The sequence below is a fragment of the Erinaceus europaeus genome, chromosome 12 (genome assembly GCF_950295315.1).
Source record: "Erinaceus europaeus chromosome 12, mEriEur2.1, whole genome shotgun sequence".
Taxonomy (NCBI): Eukaryota; Metazoa; Chordata; class Mammalia; order Eulipotyphla; family Erinaceidae; genus Erinaceus; species Erinaceus europaeus.
The window spans coordinates 73,279,908-73,292,702 of NC_080173.1; the positions used below are offsets into that span (position 1 = coordinate 73,279,908).

A 12,795-nucleotide genomic window follows, 5' to 3' on the forward strand; every position below is an offset into this window, starting at 1 on the left:
CGGTGGCATAGCTGAGGGGCTGTGAAAGTCTCTTTGCATAACCACTGGATTATCTCTGCCACACCCTGCTTTATCTCTTGGTCAGGAGTCAGTGATTAAGCTAAGAAGCCTATTGATAGTTTAAAAGCCCTCAGGCTCCCATAGCCTACAGGGAAGAAAAAAAAGAGGCTTTTACACCACTGAGCTCCAACTCAGGGATTGAAAAAACTGTTAACTTCCACCACTGTGAACCCTTTAATTAAATTACTTAGACACAAGTCAATCCAGGCAATAGTGATCAATAATTTGAAAAATACTGATAAAGGGAACTCATAACATAATATATAAAATGGTTAAAACAACAAGAAAAAATATTGGAGACTCGAACCAGGACAAGAGTCCAGCTAAAAGTCCTCCAGAGGGTGAAGCACAAAACAACAAGTTCAACATCCAAACATTAGCTAAGGAAATAATAACAGGAGCGAGTAAAGAATTTGAAAAAATTGTAATCAGAAATGCAGGAACAACAAATGAGAATATGGAAGAAAATTCTAATTATCTCATGGTTATTAGAGAGCTGAAAGCTGAAATCGCTGAGCTAAGGAGGCAACTAGCTGAACAAGCTAAAACAGTATCAGAGCAGGGCAACAAAATAGATGAACTCCAGAAAGCAGTAGAGGGCAGAGAGAATAGAATCAATGAGGCTGAAGACAGAATTAGCAAGATTGAGGATGAATTAGAGACAACTAAAAAAGAAGTAAGAGATCTCAAAAAGAGATTAAGAGATGCTGAAAACAACAACAGAGTCCTATGGGATGACTTCAAAAGAAACAATATACGCATTATTGGCTTACCAGAGGAAGAAAGAGAAGGAGAGGAAGAAAGCATTCTCCAGGCCATAATAGCTGAAAATTTCTCTAGTCTAGACAACACCAAAGACATAAAGATTCAAGAAGCCCAGAGGGTCCCTAACAGAATTAACCCAGACCTAAATACACCAAGACATGTCATACTTAGAATGGAAAGGAATAAGGATAAAGAAAGGATCCTCAAGGCTGCAAGAGAAAAACAAAGAGTCACCTACAAAGGAAAACCCATAAGATTAGCAGCAGACTTCTCCATACAAACACTACAGGCCAGAAGAGAATGGCAAGATATCTATAGAGTGCTCAATGAGAAAGGCTTTCAGCCAAGAATACTATATCCTGCTAGATTGTCATTCAGACTAGATGGAAGCATCAAAACCTTCTCAGACAAGCAACAGTTGAAGGAAGCAACCATCACCAAGCCTGCCCTGAAAGAAGTTCTGAAAGGTCTCCTATAAACAACCAGACCACCACAAATAGGACATATATCAGAACACTCTAAAACTCTACAAGAATGGCGTTAAAATAACTTCAATCTTTGATATCAATAAATGTCAATGGCCTGAATTCACCTATTAAAAGACACAGAGTAGGAAGATGGATCAGAAAACACAACCCAACAATATGTTGTCTACAGGAAACTCACCTAACTCAACAAGACAAACACAGACTTAAAGTGAAAGGATGGAAAACTATCAGACAAGCCAATGGCCCACAAAAAAGGGCAGGAACAGCTATTCTCATATCTGACATGATAGACTTTAAAATAGATAAGATTAAAAAAGATAGGAATGGACACTACTTAATGCTCAGAGGATCAGTCAATCAAGAGGACTTAACAATTATTAATATCTATGCACCCAATGAGAAGCCATCTAAATACATCAAACTTCTACTGAAAGAGCTACAGCAATATATTAACAGTAACACAATCATAGTAGGGGACTTCAACACCCCACTATCTCAACTTGACAGATCATCCAGGCAGAAAATCAGTAAAGACATAAGGGAGCTAAATGAAGAGATAGATAAACTAGAACTATTGGATATTTTCAGAGTCATTCATCCCAAGAAACTGGAATACACATTTTACTCAAATCCACATGGATCATTCTCAAGGATAGACCATATGTTAGGCCACAAAGACAGCATCAGCCAATTCAAGAGCATTGAAATCACCCCAAGCATCTTCTCAGACCACAGTGGAATTAAACTAACACTTAACAATCAACAAAAGATTAGTAACAGTCCCAAAATGTGGAAGCTCAACAGTACACTTCTTAACAACTTCTGGGTCAAAGAGGAAATCAAGGAAGAAATCAAAATGTTTCGAGAGTTCAATGAAAATGAAGACACAAGCTATCAAAATATTTGGGACACAGCTAAAGCAGTCCTAAGAGGGAAGTTGATAGCTATACAAGCACACATTAGGAAACAAGAAAAGGCACAAATAAACAGCCTGATTGCACATCTTAAAGACCTAGAAGAAGAACAACAAAGGAATCCTAAAGCAACCAGAAGGACAGAAATCACTAAAGTTAGGGCAGAATAAATAACATTGAGAATAGGAAAACCATACAAAAGATCAATGAAAGTAAATGTTGGTTCTTTGAAAGAGTAAACAAAATCAACAAACCTTTAGCCAGACTCACAAAACAAAAAAGGGAGAAGACCCATATAAATCGGATAGTAAATGAAAGAGGAGATATCACAACAGACACCGCAGAAATTCAACATATCATGCGAGGCTTCTATGAACAACTATATGCCACCAAGCTAGAGAACCTGGAAGAAATGAATGATTTCCTAGATACCTACCAACTTCCAAAACTAAGTAAAGAGGAAGTGGATAACATGAACAGGCCCATCACAGCTAATGAAATTGAAACAGTTATCAAAAATCTTCCCAAAAATAAAAGTCCTGGACCAGATGGTTTTACAAATGAATTCTACAAAACTTCCAAAGAAGAACTAATACCTCTACTTTTAAAAGTCTTCCAGAAGATTGAAGACACTGGAATACTCCCTGCCAGCTTCTATGAAGCCAGATACCAAAAGCAGACAGGGACACAACCAAAAAAGAAAACTACAGACCAATATCTCTGATGAACATAGATGCTAAAATATTGAACAAAATTCTAGCCAACCGGATACAGCAGTATATCAAAAAGATTGTTCATCATGACCAGGTGGGGTTTATCCCAGGCATGCAAGGTTGGTTTAATATACGTAAATCAATCAATGTGATCCACCACATCAACAAAAGCAAGACCAAAAACCACATGGTCATATCAATAGATGCAGAGAAAGCCTTTGACAAAATACAACATCCCTTTATGATCAAAACACTACAAAAATGGGAATAGATGGGAAATTCCTGAAGATAGTGGAGTCTATATATAGCAAACCTACAGCCAACATCATACTCAATGGTGAAAAACTGGAAGCATTTCCCCTCAGATCAGGTACTAGACAGGGCTGCCCACTATCACCATTACTATTCAACATAGTGTTGGAAGTTCTTGCCATAGCAATCAGGCAGGAGCAAGGAATTAAAGGCATACAGATTGGAAGAAAAGAAGTCAAACTCTTCTTATTTGCAGATGACATGATAGTATACATGGTAAAACCTAAGGAATCCAGCAAGAAGCTTTTGGAAATCATCAGGCAATACAGTAAGGTGTCAGGCTACAAAATTAACATTCAAAAGTCAGTGGCATTCCTCTATGCAAACACTAAGTTAGAAGAAATTGAAATCCAGAAATCAGTTCCTTTTTCTTTTTTTTTTTATTATTTTTTATTTTTTTATTTAAGAAAGGATTAATTAACAAAACCATAGGGTAGGAGGGGTACAACTCCACACAATTCCCACCGCCCAATCTCCATATCCCACCCCCTCCCCTGATAGCTTTCCTATTCTCTATCCCTCTGGGAGCATGGACTCAGGGTCATTGAGGGTTGCAGAAGGTGGAAGGTCTGGCTTCTGTAATTGCTTCCCCGCTGAACATGGGCGTTGACTGGTCGGTCCATACTCCCAGTCTGCCTCTCTCTTTCCCTAGTAGGGTGGGGTTCTGGGGAAGCTGAGCTCCAGGACACATTGGTGGGGTCTTCAATCCAGGGAAGTCTGGCCAGCATCCTGATGGCATCTGGAACCTGGTGACTGAAAAGAGAGTTAACATACAAAGCCAAACAAATTGTTGAGCAATCCTGGACCCAAAGCTTGGAAAAGTGGAGAGGAAGTATTAGGGAGGTACTCACTGCAAACTCTAGTGTACTTCTGTTTTCTTACTTTGGTGCCATACTCCAAACTCAGTCAATTTCTGCTTTGCGTTTCTACTTCTTTTTTTTTTTTTTCACATGCATAACATTCCCCAGATTCCCATTTAACAATACAACCCCCACTATTTAATTCATCATTTTTCATGGACCTGTATTCTCCCCACCCACCCACCCACCCACCCCAGAGTCTTTTACTTTGGTGTAATACTCCAATTCCATTTCAGGTTCGACTTGTGTTTTCTTTTCTAATCTTGTTTTTCAACTTCGGCCTGAGAGTGAGATCATCCCATATTCATCCTTCTGTTTCTGACTTATTTCACTCAACATGATTTTTTCAAGGTCCATCCAAGATCGGCTGAAAACGGTGAAGTCACCATTTTTTATAGTTGAGTAGTATTCCATTGTGTATATATACCACAACTTGCTCAGCCACTCATCTGTTGTTGGACACCTGGGTTGCTTCCAGGTTTTGGCTATTACAAATTGTGCCGCCAAGAACATATGTGTACACAGATCTTTTTGGATGGATGCGTTGGGTTCCTTAGGATATATCCCCAGGAGGGGAATTGCAGGGTCATAGGGTAGGTCCATTTCTAGCCTTCGGAGAGTTCTCCAGACTGTTCTCCACAGAGGTTGGACCAATTGACATTCCCACCAGCAGTGTAGGAGGGTTCCTTTGACCCCACACCCTCTCCAGCATTTGCTGCTGTTACCTTTTCTGATATATGTCATTCTCACAGGAGTGAAGTGGTATCTCATTGTTGTCTTGATTTGCATTTCTCTGACAATCAGAGACTTGGAGCATTTTTTCATGTGTTTCTCGGCCTTTTGGATCTCTTCTGTGGTGAATATTCTGTCCATGTCCTCCCCCCATTTTTGGATGGGGTTATTTGTTGTCTTGTAATTTTGTATTCTTTAGGTCAGCTCCTTGCAGTGCTTGCTATTTCTCCAGCAGAGACCCTCAGACTCTCTTCCTCTTTTCCTTGTTTGGGGAGATTGTGAGCTCTGAAGCCCAGCCCAGGGGAGGAGGAGATAGTTCTGCATCAGATACAAAAGTTGGGAAAAGGCTGAGGGGGGCACACTGCTGCCACTGTTGGTGGCACACCCTTTTGCAAAAGAATACATGCCTTGCTTCAACTCCTAATTTTTTGCCTTGATAAGTAATTTTAATTGGATATTATTTACAACAACCATGCACCAATATTAGCTCAAAATAGATTGAACATCTAGATATTAGACTTGAAACTATAAAATACATAGAAGAATTTATCAGTGAGCGTGGGGGAGGTAACATAATGGTTTTGGAAACCAAATTTCATGCCTGAGGATCCCAGGTCCCAGGTTCAGCCCCCCACATCACCATAAGCCAGAGCTGAGCAGTGCTCTGGTGCAGAAAAAAAAAAAAAATTAGTGACATATTTCATGACATAAACATTAAATGCAAATTTGGGGATTTTGCCCCATGGGCAAAGGAAAAATAAACAAGCTTGAACAAATGGGACTATATCAAATTAAAAAGCTTTTTTCTTTAATATTTATTCCCTTTTGTTACCCTTGTTGTTTTATTGTTGTAGTGATTGATATCATCATTGTTAGATAGGACAGAGAGAAATGGAGAGAGGAGGGGAAGACAGAGGGGGGAGAGAAAGAGAGATACCTGTAGGCCTGTTCACCACCAGTGAAGCGACTCCCCTACAGATGGGGGGGGGAGGCTGAAACCGAGATTCTTACGCTGGTCCTTGCGCTTTGTACCACATGCATTTAACCCAGTGCGTTACCGCCTGACTCCCCAAATTATAAAGCTCCTAAAGGGGGGGCCTGGTGGTGGTAGCGCATTGGGTTAAGCGCACATAGTACAAAGTTCAAGGACCAGCTCAAGGATCCCAGTTCAAGCCCCTGGCTCCCCACCTGCAGGGGGGGGGTCACTTTGTAAGTGGTGAAGCAGGTCTGCAGGTGTCTATCTTTCTCTCCCTTTCTGTCTTCCCCTCCTCTCTCAATTTCTCTCTGTCCTATTCAGCAACAACAACAGCAACAAAAATAACAGCAATAACTATGGGGAAGAAAAATAGCCACCAGGAGCAGTGGATTCCTAGTGCAAGTACGGAGCTCCAATGAAATGACAACCCTGGAGGCAAAAGAGAGAAAAAGACTCGAAGCGGCAACAAAAACATGAATAAAATGTTTCGGTTGTGTGAAGGAGATAGCATAATGGTTATGCAAAAAGGCTTATGTTGGGGCCGGCTGGTGGCACAACCGGTTGAATGCACATGTTACAATGTGCAAGGACCCAGGTTTGAGCCCCTGGTCCCCACCTGTAGGGGGAAAGCTTTGCAAGTGGTAAAGCAGTGTTGCAGGTGTCTCTTTGTCTCTCTCCCTCACTAACACCCTTCCCTCTAGATTTCTGACTGTCTCTATCCAATAAATAAATATAAATAAAAAATTAAAAGGGGGGTTGGGCGGTAGCACAACAGGTTAAGTGCATGTGGCACAAAAAGCAAGGACCAGTGTAAGGATCCCGGTTTGAGTCCCCGGCTCCCTACCTGCAGGGGAGTTGTTTCACAGGTGAAGCAGGTCTGCAGGTGTCTTTCTTTCCTGCTCTCTGTCATCCCCTCCTTTCCCCATTTCTTTCTGTCCTATCCAACAATGAATGATATCAACAACAACAATAATAACCACAACAAGGCTATCACAACAAGGGCAACAAAAGGGGGAAAATGGGCTCCAGGAGCAGTGGATTCATGGTGCAGGCACCGAGCCCCAGCAATAAGCCTGGAGGCAAAAAAAAAAAAGTGGTTCTCGTAATCAACTCCATCTAAAAAAAATAATAAAGAAAAAATGCTTATGTTCCATAAGTTCCATCCCACCATAAGCCAGAGTTTTGGTTAAAGTAAAGCAATACATGGCAATAAAATAGCATTCATAACTGCTGAGAGAGCGAGAGGTGAGAGAGAGACACCTGTAGCACTTCTTCACCATTCGTGAAGCTTCCAACCTGCAGGTGGGGACTGGGGCATAATAATGTGTGTTCTTGTAATAAGGTGTGTCACCACCTAGCTCCAACCCCCCTCATTTGTGCTTTGACTTTGGGCAACACAGTGTATAGGTGTGTGTGTGTGTGTGTGTGTGTGTACGTGGTTTATTTGTTGTTGTTTTTATAGAGACAGAGAGTAATTAAAAGGGAGGGGGGAATAGAGAGGAGGACATACCAGCAGCATTGCTTCACCATTCCTCAAGCTTTCCACCTGCAGGTGAAGACCAGGTATTGAACTCAGGTTCTTGCGCATAGTAACATGTGTTACTACTAGGTGTGACACCACCCAGCCACCCCCCTTTATTTTTAAAGATAGAGACCAAATGGCAGATAGAGAATGAGTGGAAAAGACCACACCACTCAAACTTCCTTCAATGTATTGGGAGCTAGGATCAAACCTGGGTTACATACATGGCATAACAGCACACACACTAGGGGCCAGGTGGTAGCGCAGTAGGTTAAATGCACATGGCACAAAGCACAAGGACTGGCATTAAGGATCCCAGTTCAAGCCCCCGGCTCCCCACCTGCAGGGGAAGCAGATCTGCAAGTGTCTATCTTTCTCTCCCCCTCTCTGTCTACCTGTCTTCTCTCAATTTCTCTCTGTCCTACCCAACAACAATAATAACAACAAGGATAAACAACAAGAACAACAAAAGAGAAAAAAAAAGCTTCCAGGAATGTAAAGCATACAACACAGGAGCAATGAATTCATAGTGCAGGCACTGAGTCCCAGCAATAATTCTGGAGGATATATATATATATATATATATATATATATTTTTTTTTAAATACATTTTAAAAATATTTTATTTATTTATGAGAAATATAGGAGGAGATAGAAAGAACCAAACATCACTCTGGCACATGTGCTGCCGGGGATCAAACTCGGGACCTCATGCTTGAGAGTCCAAAGCTTTATCACTGCGCCACCTCCCGGCCCACTTTAATACATTTTAAAATATTTATTTATTTTCCCTTTTGTTGCCCTTGTTTTTTTATTGTTGTTGTAGTTATTATTGTTGTTATTGATGTCATCATTGTTAGATAAGACAGAGAGAAATGGAGAGAGGAGGGGAAGATAGAGGGGGAGAGAAAGACAGACATCTGCAGACATGCTTCACTGCCTGTGAAGTGACTCCCCTGCGGGTGGGGAGCTGGGGGCTCAAACTGGGATCCTTACACCGGTCCTTTGAAGATTTATTTCTATGTACTTCATGTGAAATAGAGATTTCTACCTTAGAGAAGCCAGAGCACCATTCAAACCCAAAACCTACTGCATGTGAATCCCACCCTCTATGCAATTTTTTCAGCAGGTTGTAGACAGAGAAAGAAAAGGAGTAAAAAGAGAACATTTAAACGTTGTTTCTTTTTAAAAGAACATTTTATTTAAAATTAAAAAATTAAAAAATATTTTATTTATTTTATTTTTGAGAGAGATGTAGAGAGAAACCTCAGAGCACTACCCAGCTCTGGCTTATGGTGATGCAGGAGATTGAACCTGGGACGTCGGAGCCTCAGGCATGAGAATCTGTTTGCCTAACCATTATGCTATCTCCCCCACCTAAAAACATTTTATGAGAGAGAGAGGAGGGAAAAGAGAAAGAACCAAACATCACTCTGGTACATGTGCTGCCCAGGATCAAACTCAGAACCTCATGCTTGAGAGTTCAGTGCTTTATCCACTGCTCCATCTCCTGGACCACAAAGTTGTTTCTTTCATAAGTCTTATTTAAAACTATTTATTTAATATGATAGGACACAGAGAAATTGATAGGGGACAGTGGATAGAGAAGGAGAGACAGAGAGACACCTGCAGTACTGCCTCACCACTTGTGAACCTTTCCCCCTGCAGGTGGGGACCAGGGGCTTGAACCAGAATCCCGAAGCATGACAACATGCGCACTTAACCAGCTGCGCCACCGCCTGCCTCTACGCCACTTTTTTTTTTCCAGGAAAGATAATATAGAAAGCTCGTTTAGTTCCTGAGAGAATAGAAAAAAAAATAAAATAAAATAAAGCCTTTATTTGTCAACTTCCGGTCCGAGAAGCTGGAAAAACCAGGAACTAAAGTGGGTGAGGTCTGCCAGTCAGACGGACCCAGACACCGAGGACTGTCCAGCAATAGGGGAGTGGTTTGGCGGTAACACCCGGCAGCTCGGAGGCCGCTGCAATGCTCCCCTCCTTGCAGGAGTCGTTGGATGGGGATGAGAAGGAGCTAGAGAGCAGCGAGGAGGGCGGCTCTGCCGAGGAGCGGAGACTCGAGCCGCCCGCCAGCAGCCACTACTGTGTCTACAGCTACCGCGGAAGCAGGTGCAGCGCCGGCCGCTTGGGGTCCCCTCCTGGGCCGCGTCCCCTGCGCTCGCCTCCCTTCCCCATCAAGATCTCGGACCTGGGGCCTCCTCCTTCCTCTTCACGCCGCTTGTTCCGGTCCCCATTCTAGACTATTGTGTCCCCCTCCAGCCTGTCCAGACATCTGTCCTTCTTCTGTGACATTCGTCTCAATCCCAGCACCTTGTTGAACGCAGTGTCGCCAAGTGCAACCAAGTCACCTCTCAGCCCAGACTTGCCTCCACCCACCTCACCTCCACACTTTGATCATCACTGTCCCTGTAGCCTTTTTTTGACCCCCCCCATTTCTGTATAGTCTGGGTTTATGAGTTTTATTTATCTATTTAATTAAGATATGATCTATTTATTGGATAGAGACAGCCAGAAATCGAGAGGGTCGGGGGAGATAGGGAGACAGACCTGCAACAATGCTTTCCCCCTGCAGGTGGGGACCAGGGGTCTCGAACCTGGGTCATTGCTCATGTGACATGTAAACTCAACCAGGTGCGCCACCACCCACCACCTAAAGTCTGGGTTTAAACAAGCAAAGTAAAACAAAATTATTCATTTATAACAGAGAGAGAGAGAGGGAGAGAAAGAGGAAGTATCAGAACATGATTCAAACATATGCAATGCCAGGGAGAAAGCCCAGAACTTCTTTCCATGTCCAATACTCTAGCCACCGCATGAGGACATTTCCTGGATTCTTCTGTATATTTCATTCATTCTTGCCTTTACCCTTTGGGTGACCTGGAGAGGAATGGACCTGGCAACACTGTTTTGGGGGTTTCCCACATCAGGAGGACAGACAGATATGGATATGCCCATCCATATCTGCCTTGCATTGGTTTCTGTTGACTGTTGACCCCCAATCCCTGCTTGTGGGATCCCCATAATCTGTTTGAGTATGAGCCCTAATCTGATACCTGTATTGCTTTTGTGGTGTGCAGACTGGCCCAGCAGCGAGGGGACAGTGATGACGGAAACTCAAGTGGCCCAAATGCAGAAACTCCCTCTGGTGATGACTTCAGGTAACATCATTGTGACAATAATGTGTGTTTATCTTTTTTTTTTTTTATATATATCTTTTTGTTTATTTACTATTGCTTAGAGACAGAAACTGAAAGGGGAGGGGAAGGTAGAGAGAGAGAGAGAGAGAGACACCTACAGCCCTGATTCACTATTTGTGAAGCTCTACTGCTGCAGGTGGGGACCAGGGACTTGAACTTGAGCCCTTGCTCACTTTAATGTGAGTGCTTAACCAGGTGCGCCACCACTTGTCTCCTTGTTTTTATTTATTTATTTATTTATCTATCCCCTTTTGCTGCCCTTGTTGTTTTATTGTTACAGTTATTATTGTTATTGTTGTTGCTGTTGTTGTTATTGGATAGGACAGAGAGAAATGGAGAGAGGAGGGGAAGACAGAGGGGGAGAGAAAGATAGACACATGCAGACCTGCTTCACTGCTTGTGAAGCAACTCCCCTGCAGGTGGGGAGTCGGGGGCTTGAAATGGGATTCTTACCCGGTCCTTGCGCTTTGCACCACCTGCACTTAATACGCTACGCAACTGCCTGACTCCCTGTCCCCCCTTTTTTTTTGCCTTCAGGGTTATTGCTGGGGCTCAGTGCCTCCACCATGAATCCACTGCTACTAGAGGCCATTTTTCCCCCTTTTGTTGCCCTTGTTGTGGTTATTATTGCTATTGTTGATGTCGTTTGTTGTTGGATAAGACAGAGAGAAATGGAGAGAGGAGGGGAAGACAGAGAGGGAGAGAAAGATAGACACTTGCAGACCTGCTTCACCGCTCATGAAGTGACCCCCCACCCCCGGAGGTGGGGAGCCAGGGGCTCGAACTAGGATTCTTAAGCTGGTCCCTGCACTTTGCGCCATGTGCACTTAACCCGCTGCGTTACCACCCGACCCCCTTTACTGTATATTCTAACTGTAGATGCTAATGAGAACCTTACTTCCCCTCAGCTTTCCATAAGCCCTTCTAGGAACCTCATTCTTGATTTTTTCATTAGCTCATTCATTCGAGGTGGGGGCAGATCCAAACAATGATTGTGCCTCTGGTGACTAGTCAGTGACAGTGATTCTGAGTTTCATGATTAGAACTGCAGTAAAATATTCACCATCAAGTGGATATTTAAGTAATTTTAAATCCTCTTTACTTCCATTTAAGTACTATTTATTTTTTTATAAGTGAGAGAATTAGAGCATTGGGGGATGGGCACACCTGGCTAAGTGCACATGGTACAAAGTGCAGGACCTGTGCAAGGACCCGGGTTTGAGCTCCCTGGTTCCCCACTTGCAGGGGGGAATACTTCATAAGCGATGAGGCAAGTCTGCAGGTGTCTATCTTTCTCTCTTAAAATTTTTTTAATTATCTTTATTTATTGATTGTATAGAGATAGCCAGAAATTAAGAAGAAAGGGGAGGGAGAGACAGAGAGACACCTTCAGCACTTGAGAAGCTTTCCCTCTACAGGTGCGGGTCAGGGGCTTGAACCTGGGTCCTTGCACATTGTGTGAGGTGAACGTGATAACCACTACACTACGGAAACAACTAGGTCCTTGCACATCATGACATGTGCACTTAACCAGGTGCATCACTACCCGACCCTACCGTCTCCCTCTCTATTTCCCCCTCCTCTCTCAATTTCTCTCTGTCCTAGCCAATAAAATGGAAAAAAATGGCCACCAGAAGCAGTAGATTCATAGTGTTGGCACTGAGGCCCAGAGGTAACCCTGGAGGGAGGGAGGGAGAGAGAGAGAGAATCAGAGCATCACTAGCACATGTGATGCCACGGATCGAACTCAGGGCCTCAAACTTACCAGTCAGACACTTTACCCTCTGCACTACCAATCAGGCCACTAAAAACTCTCTCATGGCTCCTCTGTTGGACACTCTTGAATGTAACAATCCCAAGATACCAGGGGTTAAAAAATAGATTTATTAACACAAGAAAGAGGAGAGAGAACCAGAGCATCACTCTGGCACATGCATTCCTGGGGATTGAACTTGGGCCCTTGTGCTTTCATGTCCAACACACACACACACACACACACACACACACACACACACACACACACACATTTTTTTATACCTCCAGAGTTGGCGCCTGCACAATGAGTCTACTGTTCCTGGTGGCCATCCTTTTTCCATTATTGTTGTTGTTGTTGCTGGATAGGACAGAGAGAAATTGAGAGAGGAGGGAAGACAGAGAGGGGGAGAGAAAGATAGACACCTTCAGACCTGCTTGCACTCTGTTGGGTGAGCTGTCCTCAGCCCCAATATAGTCTCAGTTT

At 43.1% G+C, this 12,795-nt stretch overlaps 1 protein-coding gene across 1 annotated transcript in view; it reads left to right on the plus strand.

Annotated features, from left to right (window-relative positions):
* Positions 1–9,275: 9,275 nt before the first annotated feature.
* The window catches only part of C12H17orf75 (chromosome 12 C17orf75 homolog), a 28,326-nt gene continuing 24,806 nt past the window's right edge, over positions 9,276–12,795 (plus strand). Inside the window, exons 1-2 of the mRNA XM_060203976.1 lie at positions 9,276–9,468; positions 10,437–10,517. Of these exons, the coding sequence (XP_060059959.1) occupies positions 9,329–9,468; positions 10,437–10,517 (221 nt within the window). The 5' untranslated portion in view covers positions 9,276–9,328. The remainder of the gene's footprint in view (positions 9,469–10,436; positions 10,518–12,795) is intronic.